We start from the raw sequence: 17,261 nt of genomic DNA, 5'->3' as shown, positions 1-17,261 counted from the left end.
AACTTTCGTTGTGGAAACTATTGACGTCCGCGTTAAATTTCTAACTTCTGAAAAATGATTCGCCAATCTTCGGAATTTTGCGTTCGTTTGATTTGACTTGCTTTTTTCCTTTTTTTTAAGTTCTGACCAATTTTGTGTATCAAGGAGGATCAATTCCGTGGTTTATTAACTTATTTGGTATAAATTTCTCAACCACTCCTGATACTACTTTTTTGAATTCAAGGCACATCTAGTTTACACTTACATCGTTAATTTTGAAAGAGTGGGCATAATCTCTCAGGAAGGCAATGAAAACTTTGGGAATGCTTCTTAACATTTTGAAATATCGGCGATAATATGCCGGAACCAATGATAACTTTGTGAAGTGTTATTTTCCTTCATTTAGTGACCTCCAGCATTAGGATAGCGTTGTACTTTCAGGGTCAAACCGAACTGAACCGATAAAATTTTTTAAGTTTATTCACGGATATTTCCTGAGTTTGATGTTATAAGGGATCCGTGTCGCACGAGGGTAAGCTACGCAGCTGTAAGGTAATTTAAAGTAATTAAATCAATCAAGGAACGGGACAAGGGTGTTTCCTTTCACCCTTTCTGTTTAACATGTGAAATGACAACGTCGGTAAACTGGTTCAAATGGCTCTGAACACTATGCGACTTAACTTCTGAGGTCATCAGTCGCCTAGAACTTAGAACTACTTAAACCTAACTAACCTAAGGACATCACACACATCAATGCCCGAGGCAGGATTCGAACCTGCGACCGTACCAGCAGCGCGGTTCCGGATTGAAGCGCCTAGAACTGTTAAACTGGAAATTAGATAATTATCCAGGAATTAAATTAGAGAAACACAGTAACCTAAATGCTTTACTGTCCACAGATGATGAGTAATAACACTAGGAAGTGAAGATGAGCTGCAGTTAGCGGTACACCTTCCAAATAATACCGAATGCGGTCTAAATGTCTCACTACATCAGACGAAAGTTTCAAGGTAAATACCTAGTACTGTTGGAAATAGTAATGAACGACAAACTAAGTGAAAAAATGTGAACTGAATATCAGGACTCCGACACGAATTATCATTATGGTAATGGGACAAATGAAAAGATGCACAAATTTCAAGCACAACACTTAATTACATGCCCAAAAAGATACAAGAATTAAATTTTGTAATACGGTGGTGATACCATTATTGTTGTATAGAAGTTATTGATGTACAGAGGTGAGAGTTGAATAATTAAAAAGGAAAATGACGGAAAAGTAAAAGCAGCTGAGATTAGATTGCTGATGAGCGTAAAAGAATACACACGAACTTAAATAAAGAATGAATGTTTTCGAAATGAGAGGAATATACATTCTGTTAACGAAGAAATATCTGAAATGGAACCAATAAGTGAGCAGAATGTCAGGTCTTCAGTTGAAACTTCGGGGCTGAGAGGCCCTCGTAAATGTATAAAATTTCCACCTAACGTTTCGTCTCCATATTCTGAGGTCCAGCTACTGCCACTGAGCTCCAGGTTCTCTGGCATTTATAGAGCGCATAGAGGGCACCACCATTCGTCACGTGATGCTGACGGTATGCCTATCTTTAGGAGGCGTCATCATTCTCGATTAAGAGTAATCGATTGTCATTCTGCCCGGAAGTTTCAACTGAAGACAACACCGGCCGTGAAAGCCTTCATTTGTAAGAGAATGGAAGATGATAAGCAACCCAAGAAAATTCTGAACTACACCCGGAGGGGAAGGACAGCCGTAATTATGTAGTCCAAAGAAACGATGTACATGATTATGTTGTCCAAGGAAACGACGTACGTAATTACGTCGACCAAGGAAATAATGTACATAAACTTAGTGAAGACAAAACAGACACATGCCTAACCCGTACATATAAGTCGATGACGACGACAGTTTATTTGGATTGTTGCCGTAATTACCTTCGTTTCTGTGCAAATATGTTCTAAATATTGAAAAGGCCAGTAATCTGCAGTCACCAGAACGTACATCACAACAAGCCTCAGAGTGTGCTTTGGTTGGCGTTGCTATGAGAACAACTCAGCATTGCGTCGTTTTGCCAATCTTTCATTGTATTAAGTGAAGCCATATATTACGTGCATGTCGGCCAACTCTATAACAGTAAACCTATCCACACAACTTGGCATCACCATTGACGTGCAACCAACACTCTTTGAAATCAAACCCGAGATAAAACTTAATGTTGCTGCATACAAGGTTGAGGGTGAAGATTAAAGTGGGCCTTACTTTTGTCAGTGGCAAATTCTGTGAGTGAATGGAACAAGGCACCACCGTCGATAATGGTAATATCGTGGAAATTCTTTCAGTGCAAGACAGATACAAAAATGGTGGTAAGAAATCAAACGTAATCCAATTACTCCCTAATACCATAATACTCATAAAATATCCCCGAAAAACCTGCAACATTCAGTCCAGTTCACCAGACATTCCATGTCTGAATGTCTGTTGATGTACAGTTATTTTAGAGCTTGTGTTCTGGATCAAAGCACATTGATGTGCAGTACTATTGGCACTCTTTGCCATTATGTTCTTCAGCAGCACTCACCTCTCTACGAGTTGGATCTGGGAGTTACATCCATTTGAATCCTTGTTCGAAATATCCACATGCTACTTCGCAGGTAAATGAGAACTATTTTTCAAAATAGCTGATAACCGATCAATCTAATTGCCAGATATCTCCCACCCCAGAGCACCTAGAATGATGTGATAATCGGCAGCTGACCTATCACTGTCCTGTAGAAGCCACTACTGATGAACAGTTTATTATCTTCGAAGCTGTTAGTCTGTGCTCCAAATAAAATGACATTTCTTTAAGTGACTACATATACCGAAGCACTTCTACAGAATGACAATGTATATAAATAACACTGGTAACCTGAAACATCAATCATCTGATTGTTTTACAAGATTTACATTCCAAACCCTTCGCGAAACTAAGGTGCATGTGATTTGTGACTAATGGAAGTACTTAAGTATACAGAATGAGGAGAGCAGGGAGTAGAAGGAGCTTGAAGAGAACCAAACATATACGGAAGAGAAAGGGAAAAAAGTAATGAAAGGTCAAGGATTGGGGTGTAACGAGAAAGAGTGTAGAAAGAGGAAGGAGAAGTAAAAGGGGAAGAAGTAGGGAAAGAGGAAGGTCTAGAGGTTAAGAGACAGAAGTGCAGATAGGGAAGGAGAAGTGAAAGAGGAATTAGTAGAGAAAGGACAAAGAGTAGGGAAAGGAGAGGAAGCACTAACGGGTCAGGGGAAAGAGTGTAGGGAGGGGAAGGAGAATTGAAAGGGGAAAGAAGAAGCTAAAGGGAAAAGAGTATGGGAAGGGCTAGGAATAGCGGAAGGGAAAGATTAGCGATAATGAAAGAATAGGAAAGATGGAAGGAGTAGTGAAAGGAAAGAAGTAGTGGAAGTGCTACCAGTAGGGGTTCAGGGGAAAGAGAGTAGAAAGTGAGAGCAGAAGTTGAAGGGGAAGGAGCAGGGAAAATGAAAGGAGTATAGAAAGGGCAGGAGTAGAATTAGGGAAAGGGTAGAGATAGGGAAATTGGTAGGAATGGAGACTCCAAAAAAGAGTAATGAAAAGGAAAGGAGAAGGAAAGAGGGAAGAGTAGTGAAAAGGGAAGTGTAGAGAAAATTAAAGGAGTAAATAAAGGGGAAAGAGTAAGAAGAATTATGGAGTTAGGGAAGTGGAGAAGGGAAAGGTTTGGTGGGGAAAGGGGAAGGCATAGACATTTTAGGGAAACACTAGGGAAAAAGGAGCAGCAAAATCTAGGATAAGGGTATGAAGAAGCAAATGAAAAAGGGATAGGGAAAGAGAAACAGGCACAAAAGAGCAAGGGAAAGAGCGAAGGACGACATGTGTTGGAGACTGAAGAAGAGGTAGCAAATTCAAAACTGTACAGAGGAATTAACATTGAACAAAAGAGGAAGAATTAGAGACACAGAGAAATCAATCGTTTAGAGAAAGTAACTGAGGTAGTACTCAAGAATAGCCCTCATTTACAGGAGAATCATTCTTTCCTATAATTCTCCCAATAAACCAATGTCGACTATTCGCCTTCCCTTCCACAGTTGTCACATGTTTGTTCCATTTCATATCACTTTGCAACGCTACGCCTAGATATTTAAACGACTTCACTGTATCATGCAGCACACTATTAATACTGTAACCGAACATTGTAGGTTCGTTCTTCCTACTCATTCGGATTATCTTACATGTTTTTCCACATTTGTAGCTAGCTGACATTCATCACATAAACTGGAGGTTTTGCCTAAGTCGTCTTGTATCTTCCAACAGTCACTCAACTTCGACACCTTACCGTATACCACAGCATCAACAGCAAACATCCGCTTGTTTCTGCCCACCCTGTCCGCCATATCACTTATGTATCTAGAGAACAACAGCAGTCCTACCACGCTTCGCTAGAGCATTCCTGACAATGCCCTTGTCTCTGATCAACATTCACCGTCGAGGACAACATACTGAGGTCTATTACTTAAGAACTCTTCGAGACAGTAGCATGTCTGTAAACTTATTTCATATGCTCGTAAGTCCATTAACAGTCTGCAATGGGGCAACAAGTCAAATGCTTTTCGGAAACACAGAAATAATATTCATCCGTATTTAACAGTCTAGTAAGTGAGAAAAGGGCAAGTCGAGTCTTACATGAGTTTATTTATTTAATTTATTTAAACGTATGGCTAGGGCCCCCTGTCGGGCAGGCTGTTCGCCGGGTGCCAGTCTTTCAGTGCGACGCCACTACGGAGACCTGCAGTCGATGAGGATGTTAGGATGATGATGAAGACAGCTCAACACCCAGTCCCTGGGGGAAGAAAGTTTCCCGAACCAGGCGGGCATCGAACCCGAGCCCCTGAGGATTTACAATCCATCATACTGACCATGCAGCTACCGGGGGCGGACTCTTACACGAGTGATGCTTTCTGAAACCACGCTGATTCGTGGACATACGCTTCTCTGTTTCGAGAAAGTTTATTATCTTCGAATTCAGAATATGTTCAAGGATTCTGAGCAAATCTAAGTTAGGGCTATTGGTCTATAATTTTGCGGCTGCGTTCTTCTATTCTTCTGCTCACCTGCGTTTTTTATTCAGTCACTTGGAATTTTGTGTTGGGCGAAAAATGCAAGCTAAGTAAGGGGTCAATGCTGCAGATCACTCTTTGTAGAGCAGCATTAGGATTCCATCTGAACTGGAGATATATTTAGGTCAGTCGTTTCTCTGCGCCAGGCATGCTTATTTCTACATCGTCCACACGTGAATCCGTGCGATGGTCAAATGACGGTATGTTTGTACGATTCTCCTGTGTGATCGATTTCTTGAACGTGAAATTTAAGACTTCGTCTTTCGTTTTGCTATCTGCAACTGCCACGTAAGACTGGTCAGCAAGGGACCGAATTGAAGGTGGATGCCGTGTTCCTTGACTTCTGCAAGGCGTTCGAAACAGTTCCCCACAGTCGTTTAATAAAGTAAGAGCATATGGACTGTCAGACCAATTGTGTGACTGAAGAGTTCCTAGATAACAGAACGCAGCATGTCATTCTCAATGGAAAGACGTCTTCCGAATCGTCGTAGGACCGCTGCTGATCACGATATATATAAATGACCTTGTGGATAACATCGAAAGTTCACTGAAGCTTTTTGCCGATGATGCTATAGTATATCGAGAGGTTTGCAACAATGGAAATTTGTACTGAAATGCAAGCAGATCTGCAACGAATTGACGCATGGTGCAGGGAATGGCAATTGAATCTTAATGTAGACAAGTGTAATGTGCTGCGAGTACATAGAAAGAAAGATCCTTTATCATTTAGCTACAATATAGCAGGTCAGCAACTGGAAGCAGTTAATTCCATAAATTATCTTGGAGTAGGAATTAGGAGTGACCAATAATGGAATGGTCACATAAAATAAATCGTCGGTAAAGCAGATGCCAGACAGAGACTCAATGGAAGAATCCTAAGGAAATGCAGTCCGAAAACAAAGGAAGTAGGTTACAATACAATTGTTCGCCCACTGCTTGAATACTGCTCACCGGTGTGGGATCCATACCAGATAGCGTTGATAGAAGAGATAGAGAAGATCCAACGGAGAGCAGCGCGCTTCGTAACAGGATCATTTAATAATCGCGAAAGGATTACAGACATGATAGATAGACTCCAGTAGAAGACTCTGTAAGAGAGACGCTCAGTAGCTCGGTACGGGCTTTTGTTGAAGTTTCGAGAACATACCTTCACCGAGGATTCAAGCAGTATATTGCTCCTTCCTACGTATATCTTGCGAAGAGGCCATGAGGATAAAATCAGAGAGATTAGAGCCCACACGGAGGCATACCAACAAACTTTCTTTCCAAGAACATTGCGAGACTGGAATAGAAGGGAGCACAGATAGAGGTACAGAAGGTACCCTCCGTGACACACCGTCAGGTGGCTTGCGGAGTATAGATGTATATGTAGAATGGAAGCCTTCGGCCTTTATGTATTTAGTGGACGACTGACGATACTGTGTGTTGTTACAGTGCAGGTGGCACTCTAGACAGTGCCCTGTGTGACGATGGAGAACCTTGATGTGCTGTGCGTCAATGCGTCCTATTCATTGCTTCATGCACTGATGTTCGCAGTGCGCCCTACTGATCACTGTCGGTCAAACTCGACACCGGCCCCTATGTGGTAACTTGAAACGCCCTTTGTACTTCAGGCTATAGAGGGGGCGACGCGATAGATTATGGCGTGGTGATGGGAAATTTTGGTGCACTGTGCGTCACCGTGCCCTACTAATCGCTGCCCGCCAGACTCTATACCAGCCGCTACATGGTGACTTAGTAAGAGCTTTGTGTGCCCGTCCGGTTAGCCGAGCGGTGGTTGACATCGCGCAAGTTATCCCTCTGCCAACAGCAATTGGGCGCAACCTTCAGGCGGCTTTTGGCTATTATCTCACGGCTGGTTCAATGTTTAAAGTCCGTTATGAGACACTTACCCTGCCCTCAAGGTATGGTGGGGTCGGGCTCGTCAATGTCCGTATGCGAGCTGCAGCCTTGTACATGAGTACCATGAGAAAACAGTGGATATGCCAGGGTACATCTCTAACACGCAGCTTTCTTGAGGTCCTCCTACCTGCTTCCACCTCACCACCGGTGTCTGTCGGCCATATCCTGCCTCATTTGTCCCATCTTTCGACCTTTTTCGTCGACTACAGTTATATACATACCAGTCTCCCAATACACGCCCACCCAGGACTAAGGATTTTTACAGCCTGTTGCTGCGCTGCGTTCCCCGGAATGTGATGGAGACCAAACATCCCTCCATCCAGTGGCCCATAGTGTGGACTACCGTCCACCAGCCCTTCCTCCCTACGAACGTCCGGGCACTGTGGTATCACATAGCCAACAGGAAATTTGCCACGAAGCAGCGCCTGCACAACATTGTCTTGTCAGAATGCCTCTTTGTCTCCATTGCCAGCAACTGGACACTGATGAACACCGTCTGACATGCGCCTCATCGCAATATGTATGGCGCTTCGTGCAACAAATCATTGCCTGCTATCTCCGAGTGCCACCAGACACAATCGAACCTCGAATGTTTCTATACCCGGAGGACCGCCTTTTTCCCGCCGCCAAATGTCATGCTATTACGTGGGTCAAAGGGTGGGCGGTCGCTTATCTCTTTCATGAGGGACCTAAATCCCACCCCGACTTGTGGACCTATTTATGAACAGCCCATGCAGCTCTCGAAAACACGCCACGTTACCGAACATTATTTGCTAACTCTCTTCGAGAGGTTCTTGTTAGACCTCCACTGAGTTGGGGGGTGCCTGGCTCAGAGGGCACTCACCCCTCCTCCCCCGGCGGTGTCTGAGTTTCAACCGCCTACGATCTATTCTACTTCTGACCTCCGCGGATGGGAGAGCGCGTCGCAGATTGCGCGGATTTTATTTTTTTGCTTTTCCTTTTTCCTTTCTTTAACCAGAATTTATATTTCTTTTCTCTTTCGCCGATGTGTTCCCATAATTTCATGATATTAGTGAATCTTACAAAAACACATACAAATAAATAAATAACAACGCCTTCCACTACTGCTGATTCCTGTGTCCCCCACTTCCCTAAGCACCACAGGCTCGGTGGTGGTGAGGAGGATACTGTGGCCAGGCCTCGGGTTTCGACCCCTGCCCACTTTGCCCCCCGAGCCCCCACCGGTCCACTAAATTAAAAAAAAAGCGGTCTAATGCACGGTTTTCTGGAGCGGCAAGGACTGACTGGTCCCCCGGCACGAATCCGCCCACCGGACTTCTGTCGAGGTCCGATGAGCCGGTCAGTCTGTGGATATTTTTTAGGCGGTTTTCCATCTGCCTCAGCTACACTATGTCGGCGACTGTTGCGTAAACAAGTTCTCCACGTGCTCGTACACCACCTTTACTCTACCACGTAAAGACAGGCGTTACTCTCGTCTGTTGTGAGATGCGGGGAAGGGGGAGGGGGGGGGGGGGGAGGGATTCCACCGGGGACCGAACCTCACAAAATAACCCTGGGTTCGATGTGGGGCGACGGAGGGGCGATGTGGACTGCGGTCTCGTCGTGGGGTTGTGGACCACTGTGGCTGCGGCGGGGTCGGAGCATGTCCATAGTTTCTAGGTCCCCGGTTAACATACAACATACAAGTGCTTAAAAATGCTTTTTTATTCCAGTCTCTGATCACAAATGAATTCTTTAGACGACGACACCCACATCAGAGAGCTTTTGATTGACTTCAGCTACTTACGGTCAGAACTTCCGACGACGCGGAAGCCCAGCACAAAAGACTATTATCGCCTCTATCAACAGAGGCAACCTGTAAATACGGTCACCCACAGACATCCTGAAGTTGCCTGGAACACGTTGTGGCGAGCGGTACACACGCCTTTTCTACCTACGACAGTGCGTTCATTGTGGTACTTGGTCGTGAATGGGAAGTTCGCTACTCGTCAGAGGCTCGATTACATACATCTGACGGACGACCCCTTGTGTCCGACATGCTCAGTCGTTGACTCAGATGCACACCGTCTGACTTGTGCTGCGACCAGCGAGTGCTGGCTACTGACGCAGCGCATGCTAGCGTTAGTCTAGCGGCGATTGCCGGAGTCCATCTCCCCTGATGAGATATTGCGCCCCGACGGCGAATACTTCCCATCAACTAGAACGAACACCGTTAACTGGCTAAAAGGCATGGCCGTTTACTATATATTTTGCGATGCTCCCAAAGGCACACTCGACTTTTGGTCCCTATTGATGACGACACATGCTGCTTTCAGCTGTCACCCGAAGTACAGAACTCGTTTCGCAAATTATTTAGGTTCATTATTTGCGGATCCTACTGCTCACTGGGGCGTTCCGGGTATGAGACGCTGAAAATGAAGAAGAATCCTCTACGGACGGAATAGGGGGGAAACCCTGCCAACAGACGAGAAGACGACTCGAACGCTTGGCTACGGCAGTTGTAGGATATTTATTTGTAATTAAACAAAAATAAATCTATAAATATAATACAAAATGAAAATAAAATAAAAAATTAAAAAACATGCACGGTTTTCTGGAGCGGCAAGGAGCGACTGGTCGCCCGGCACGAATCCGCCCGGCGGACTTGTGTCGAAGTCCGGTGAGCCGGTCAGTGTGTGGATAATTTTTAGGCGGTTTTCCATCTGCCTCAGCTACACTATGTCGGCGATTGTTGCGTAAACAAGTTCTCCACGTGCGCGTACATCGCCATTACTCTACCACGTAAAGTCAGGAGTTACACTCGTCTGCTGTGTGACGTTCCCTGGGGAGGGGGGGTGGCGGTGGGGGGGGGGGGGGGAATTCCACCGGGAACCGAACCTCACAAAATAACCCTGGGTTCGATGTGGGGCGGCGGAGGGGTGATGTGGACTGCGGTAGTCGTCGAGGGGTTGTGGACCACTGTGGCTGCGGCTGTGTCGGAGCCTCTCCGTCGTTTCTAGGTCCCCGGTTAACATACCTGTACAACATACAAGCGCTTCGTGTTGCAGGCTAGAGCGGAGGCGGCGCTGCAGGTGGTGCACGACGTGGCGACGGAGAACCTGGGCGCGCTGTGCGTCACCGAGCCCTACCGCTCGCTGCCTGCCGGGCTCGACACCAGCCGCTACGAGGGCGCCCGCCAGAAGGCCGACATGGCTGCCTCCATGCTGCAGGACCTCGGCCTCACACACCACGCAAGTACGTCCAGCGCTCGCTCTCAAAGAAAACTGGGTATGGGCAGCCCACCACTACTTCCTTTAAGAAACTTGCTAAAGATATGACCTAAAGCAAATACCTTGCGAGAAGGCCTCGGAGGTCCAATGGTATCGACCGCCCGCCGTGTCACCCTGAGCCCTTAAGCCGTCAGCACACGAACCGTGCTGACGAACGTTAACGTTGAGCGTGCCAAGTTCAACGTGCTGCTGAACGCTCTGGAACGATGCGACTTGTGTATATGGTACGTGGGCCCCAACGTGGTATACGCGATCGCAACGCACTCCAGTGGCCGTTGAGGGATGTTTCTAGTTCGTAAATGGCACTGTTTACCCAATGGCCGCGCGTAAAATTCCTACGTTAGCTCTATTAAAACACACATTTATTTTATTTATTTATGCATTTATTTCACCTGGCAAGATTAGGGCCTTCAGGCCCTCTCTTACACCTAACCAGGCATACTCAGAGTGAACACAGAACATTAAGGACATATAACGTATTATGCAGCATTGAAGTTAAAGAAAAAAAACAGAGATTATAACAGTAGTACAATCAAAAAATAATTATAACAATCAAGAATAATAATGATAATAATGATAATAGTAGTAATGATTATGTATATGAAAGTAAACATACTTCTCTTTTCTGAATGTCAGTCCTAATGTTAGTTGGGAATTTTCTCGTTATGTTCTTGCAGCTTGTGAGTTATTCTCATCGAGCAGAGACATAAGACGATAGAATGGGGTGAAATAGATATAAAAGAGGTAGATAGGTTGGAGGAAGAGAAATAGAATGGTAAAATTCGAAGCTGTGTTGGAGAGGAGAAAGAAAGAGATGAGAGGGGCACAACAATGGTGACTATACCGTCCCTCATATGTAAGTTTTGAGTTCCCTCTTGAATGTTGAGTGGTTCAGGATAAGACGCAGATCACAGGGGAGCGCGTTCCATAGTCGTGTGGCTGAGATGGAGAATGACACGGAGAAATATTTTGTGTTATGTAAAGGTACAGCCAAGATGCTAGACGTATCCGATCTGGTATTGCGGTTGTGGAATGATTATAGGTGTTTAATGTGAGAAGATAAGTATTGGGGACACCAGTGTCTAAGAAATCGATGAAGTAAGCACATCGTGTGGAGATCGCGTGCCTTATGTGGACGTATCCAACGTAGCTGGGAGTATGAAGGACTGATATGATCATACAACAGAATTTTGCACACGTATCTAACGCAAGCATTCATCATTAGCTCGAGGCATCTAGAATTTTCACTATTTGTGCCGTGTTGAACTACATCACTGTAGTAAAGATTAGGCAAGACTAGTGTTTGGACTAATTTTTGTTTAACATGGGTTGGAAATATTTTTCTAAATTTTTGAATTGCATGTAGGGAAGAGAGCGATTTACGGCAAGCTGTGACTGGTTTTTCTTCCCAGTTTAGGTGTTCATCCAAGATAATTCCAAGGTCTTTTACTGTTTTTTGGTATGGTAGTTGGGTATCATTGAGGAGTATTTGAGGGACTGTTTCAAGAAAGTACTGGCTGATTAACTTTGGATGAGATATAAGTATGACATGGGATTTCTTGAAGATTAGTTTCAGACCTGGGTTCTGTGCCCATCGAGAAACAAAGCAAAGATCTGCTTTCATACTCGTTACTGCGTCAGCAATGTTCTTGGGGCTTGCACTTATGTGCAGTTGGATGTCGTCGGCATATAGATGGTAGTTGCAGGAGTGAATCACCGAAGAAATATGATTAATGAACAGCGCGAAGAGTAATGGACCAAGGACGGAGCCTTGGGGAACTCCAGAGCGCACGTTTTTCCGTGATGATTTTCCGACCCACAAATGACTTGTTGACTTCTGTTTTTGAGGTATCTGTCAAACCAGTGTATTGCGCTGTTTGAGAAATTCAGCTGTTTCATTTTAATTAGTAATATATCAAGGTCAACTGTGTCAAAAGCCTTGCTAAAGTCAAGCAGTGTTAGGATCGTAGCTTCACGTCTGTCCATAGCATGTTTAATGTCATCAGTTACTTTGATTAATGCAGTTGCAGAACTATGGTACTTTCGAAAGCCTGACTGATATTCGTCATGGATGTTATGAGTTTTGAGGTAATCCGTCAGCTGTTCATGGACGATGTATTCTAGGGCTTTAGATATTGCAGGTAGTATGCTAATCGGCCTGTAGTCACCTGGCGACTTAGGGTTGTCAGTCTTGGGTATAGGTTGAATTAAACTTTGCTTCCACTCAGTAGGATATGTACTACTGACAAGACACAGGTTGAAGACGTCTGTGATAACCTGGAATAATAGTTTCCAGAATGAGATTTTCACTCTGCAGCGGAGTGTGCGCTGATATGAAACTTCCTGGCAGATTAAAACTGTGTGCCCGACCGAGACTCGAACTCGGGACCTTTGCCTTTCGCGGGCAAGTGTTCTACCAACTGAGCTACCGAAGCACGACTCACGCCCGGTACTCACAGCTTTACTTCTGACAGTATCCGTCTCCTACCTTCCAAACTTTACAGAAGCTCTTCTGTGAAACATGCAGAACTAGCACTCCTGAAAGAAAGGATACTGTGGAGACATGGCTTAGCCACAGCCTGGGGGATGTTTCCAGAATGAGATTTTCACTCTGCAGCGGAGTGTGCGCTGATATGAAACTTCCTGGCGGATTAAAACTGTGTGCCCGACCGAGACTCGAACTCGGGACCTTTGCCTTTCACGGGCAAGTGCTCTACCAACTGAGCTACCGAAGCACGACTCACGCCCGGTACTCACAGCTTTACTTCTGCCAGTATCCGTCTCCTACCTTCCAATCTTTACAGAAGCTCTTCTGCGAAACATACAGAACTAGCACTCCTGAAAGAAAGGATACTGTGGAGACATGGCTTAGCCACAGCCTGGGGGATGTTTCCAGAATGAGATTTCCACTCTGCAGCGGAGTGTGCGCTGATATGAAACTTCCTGGCAGATTAAAACTGTGTGCCCGACCGAGACTCGAACTCGGGACCTTTGCCTTTCGCGGGCAAGTGCTCTACCAACTGAGCTACCGAAGCACGACTCACGCCCGGTACTCACAGCTTTACTTCTGCCAGTATCCGTCTCCTACCTTCCAAACTTTACAGAAGCTCTTCTGCGAAACATGCAGAACTAGCACTCCTGAAAGAAAGGATACTGTGGAGACATGGCTTAGCCACAGCCTGGGGGATGTTTCCAGAATGAGATTTTCACTCTGCAGCGGAGTGTGCGCTGATATGAAACTTCCTGGCAGAGAAGACATCACACACATCCATGCCCGAGCCAGGATTCAAACCAGCGACCGCAGCGGTCACGCGGATCCAGACTGTAGCGCCTATAACCGCTTGGCCACTCCGGCCGACAATTCCTTTTTCTCCGGCAGGTGTTCCACCAAGATACTTTTTCTTATTTTTATAAACAGAACAGGTTTCAAGCTTATTTCACACTTGTCACAAGGAACTTCGTGTAAAAAAAATTCAAAATGTCGTACAGGCAGAAACTGTAACAAAATAATCAGGTGCGCACTCCTGTTATAAACAGAAATTACTGACTTGCTACGTTAAGACAAATAAAAGAACCGAATGTCCAACTCTTCAGCAGAAGAGGGCCAGTCAGCTTCACGCGTCCACAGTCTGGCTTTGGATATCTGTGCACGACTCACAAGACACCCAAACTCCAATATGGAGTCGTTCGTGCCTCAGAACCTCTACTCGTGCTATACAGTGGACGATACTTTCAAATGGTTCAAATGGCTCTGAGCACTATGGGACTCAACTGCTGTGGTCATTAGTCCCCTAGAACTTAGAACTACTTAAACCTAACTAACCTAAGGACATCACACACATCCATGCCCGAGGCAGGATTCGAACCTGCGACCGTAGCGGTCCCTCGGTTCCAGACTGTAGCGCCTAGAACCGCACGGCCACTCCGGCTGTCACGAACACCATACCACTTGCTTTAAAAAAACAATTTGTTCACAGCGGCATTCTTCAAAAACAGTTGCTGAAAATGATTAACAAAATCTAAATGACAAGATTGATTTTGCGGCAGGTGGAAATGTGTGAAAGGAAATTCGCCCCAATTGGCGATCGGCGTTACCAACAGAAATTTCAGCTTTTATCTCCATCAGGCGATATTCCTACATTATCGTGAAAAAAAGATTTATTTCGATATGCAGCCAACAGCAAATTAAGAATATAAAGTATGACAGGTTTTGCGGAACGAAATAATTTATTACAGTACACCGTGTACACCGGTGTTAATTAACTACACAACAGCCGAACAAAAAGTATTGTAATATAAGTTTTTCATTTCCACAAACTTCCCTTATTAACATCAAGATTTTGAAATGAAGTGTTTTTCCTTCTGTCCTTGCTCTAAGGGAGATAGGCAGGCTGCCAGCTTGTTGATGTACGGAATAACCAGTAATAAATCAATCCTTAAATATTCAACTCTGACACAGGTAGTATATATACAATATGCAGTCGATAATTTTATAGGCCGATATATCGATATTTCTTCCTTCGAGACATCGATACAATTTGTCGATTTGTCGTTGGCCAATAATGATGATTCTTTAAATATTGATTTACTGGAATTATGATATTTTTGAAAATATCAGCAAACCTAATCAGCACAGTTCGACTGATGCTTCTTGTCACTCGTTCACGTACTTTGGGTCCGCACGTGAAGACAGCTATCCATTAGGTTAGCCGTGGGTTAGAAACGCGGTGGCACAACACATGTAAAGTGTTTTTCATTTTTTCCTCACGCAGTCTCTTTGTTAGCAAATATACGTAGTCGTGATTGGTTTCATTTAAGTATAAACTAGAACACCTCTTTATTACGCAGGAATTATGTGTCGTTTGAATTATGCTTCGTTTCCCTTTTCTCTTTAAAGCTCTAATATTGCTCTTTCTCCGATAAATTACTAGTTGTAGGTCTCGATGAAGAGGCCAACAGTAGGGTCCCATCATATCAGTGTTCAAGCTGCAGTGATACTAAGTTAAACTCACGCGATGTCTTGATGAAAGCGCTCCCAGTTGTACCTCACACCCTGAAAGATTTAACGGAAAAAATCGAGGTTACTAACCAAGACGTGATTCCGGAAACTTAGGAAACAGCCTAACATGTAGAATTTTTCCAGCATACTACCTGTGGCCCCCTTTGTTGCCTCCTTGAATGACAGGCGGGCCTCCCTCTCAGTCACAGTCATTATTAGTTCATGCCTGGAATCAAAGACTAGTTTTCGAATGTTCGGTCCAACAAAAATACTTTCTCTCAATTTCGCTTCTGACAGATAGCTTAAAACAATTTCCATCTATGGCTAAGGATATCACAAAGTGGTTAAGGATTTTTTGTTTTTTGGGTGGTGGGGCGGGGAGCCGGGAGGGGGGGTTCATGAGTTTCTTTTGCAAAAAGAAGACACAAAGGGTTTGAGGTAGTCGTTCGAAAATGTAGTTAACCATTCCTATCGCTGCTACAGATATTTCCATTTCATGTTATTATTAATTGAAATAGTGAATTAAATGCTGTTGAAATAGCTAAAATGCACTCTGTATCATTAAATAACCAGCCAAAGTTGTAGTTTGGCTATCTAACGACATCCAGGGGCCGGCCCAGACAGCCGTGATCATTAAAGCGGCCGTCTCCGCGAAGGGGAAGTGAACCGGTACTGGTTCGAATCCTCCCGGCGGCTTTACAACGTGCCTGGACGTTATTTATAGGCTGTTTCCCTTGTCGGGACATACGAATACCTGACTAGCATCCTCAGATACACGATATGCGAACATTTAAAAAATCTTCGTCGCACTAGCACGGAATTTACTGTCGACGCAAACAGTTGGAGTACACGGACTCCGTCCTGTGTGTGACTACGAGACTTCCCGTTAGATGTTCAGTCCCCTTAAATCCGTGATCAGGAACCTGGCTTCCAGGGGCAGCAAAAATTGGATTTTCACATATTTCGTGTAATAACTGGCCGAATTTAAAAATTGAAGATGCTCTCATAATCTACTCACTAAGAGATATTATCTTACTTTAATGGTTTAACGCAAGAAGTCAGTCATTAAAGCTAGAAACTGTGTCTACGTCTCGAGGCACCTAACTTACCCAGACTGTATCCATCCAGTATTTGGGTTCAAAAAATGGTTCAAATGGCCCTGAGCACTATGGTCATCAGTACTCTAGAACTTAGAACTATTTAAACCTAACTAACCTCAGGACAACACATAGCACCCAGCCATCAAGAGGCAGAGAAATTCCCTGACCCCGCCAGGGATCGAACCCGGGAACCCGTGCGCGGGAAGCGAGAACGCTAACGCACGACCACGAGATGCGGGCAGTATTTGGGAATGAGAGCACTGAGCGAATTCCAATTGACGTTACACATTATTGAAAACATTTTTGAAACATCGACTGTTGACACCTCTTATAGAAAAGCTTACTGTCCATACAGTAAAACTTTAGTATCAGGGCGGCCGGAGTGCCCGAGTCGTTGTAGGCGCTACAGTCTGTTACCGCGCGACCGCTACGGTCCCAGGTTCGAATCCTGCCTCGAGCATGGATGTGTTTGATGTCCTTAGTTAGGTTTAAGTAGTTCTAAGTTCTAGGGGACTGATGACCACAGCAGTTGAGTCCCATAGTGCTCAGAGCCATTTGAACCATAATTCACGAGATATGACATCATAAACAGCGGGAAGTCCGAAGAACAAGCTTTTCATAAAATGGAGCCGGAATTACCCAATCTTTACTCATACAGTATTCAATAATGAAGTATTTAGCGAGTTCCAATACTACGCACTACTTATTAAAAATGGGGCCTTAGATGAATATATGAAGTCATTATTAATTTTTTTTCTTCACGCATTATGGTCTTGTTCATTGGTGTACGGATGAATAAACCGAAACTGATAAAACCAAAGTAATTCGAGTTTTGTGTCTTCAACTCTTTCGAAAAGAAATCAGACCTTTGTAGCAGTTTTGTA

The 17,261-nt window shown here is 44.5% G+C and overlaps 1 protein-coding gene and 1 non-coding gene across 2 annotated transcripts in view; one reads left to right on the top strand and one right to left on the bottom strand.

The window, feature by feature from the left end:
* LOC126336648 (probable G-protein coupled receptor CG31760) overlaps positions 1-17,261 on the top strand; it is a 1,468,739-nt gene that overhangs the window by 1,085,772 nt on the left and 365,706 nt on the right. Inside the window, exon 4 of the mRNA XM_050000571.1 lies at positions 10,057-10,243. Within this exon, the coding sequence (XP_049856528.1) occupies positions 10,057-10,243 (187 nt within the window). The remainder of the gene's footprint in view (positions 1-10,056; positions 10,244-17,261) is intronic.
* Positions 12,940-13,014, bottom strand: Trnas-uga (transfer RNA serine (anticodon UGA)). Its single transcript has one exon. It is a non-coding gene; the product is annotated as a tRNA-Ser (tRNA).

Source organism: Schistocerca gregaria, chromosome 2, assembly GCF_023897955.1.
Source record: "Schistocerca gregaria isolate iqSchGreg1 chromosome 2, iqSchGreg1.2, whole genome shotgun sequence".
Taxonomy (NCBI): domain Eukaryota; kingdom Metazoa; phylum Arthropoda; class Insecta; order Orthoptera; family Acrididae; genus Schistocerca; species Schistocerca gregaria.
The sequence above is the reverse complement of the archived record's forward strand: the minus strand, read 5'-3'. Positions and strand labels throughout refer to the sequence as shown.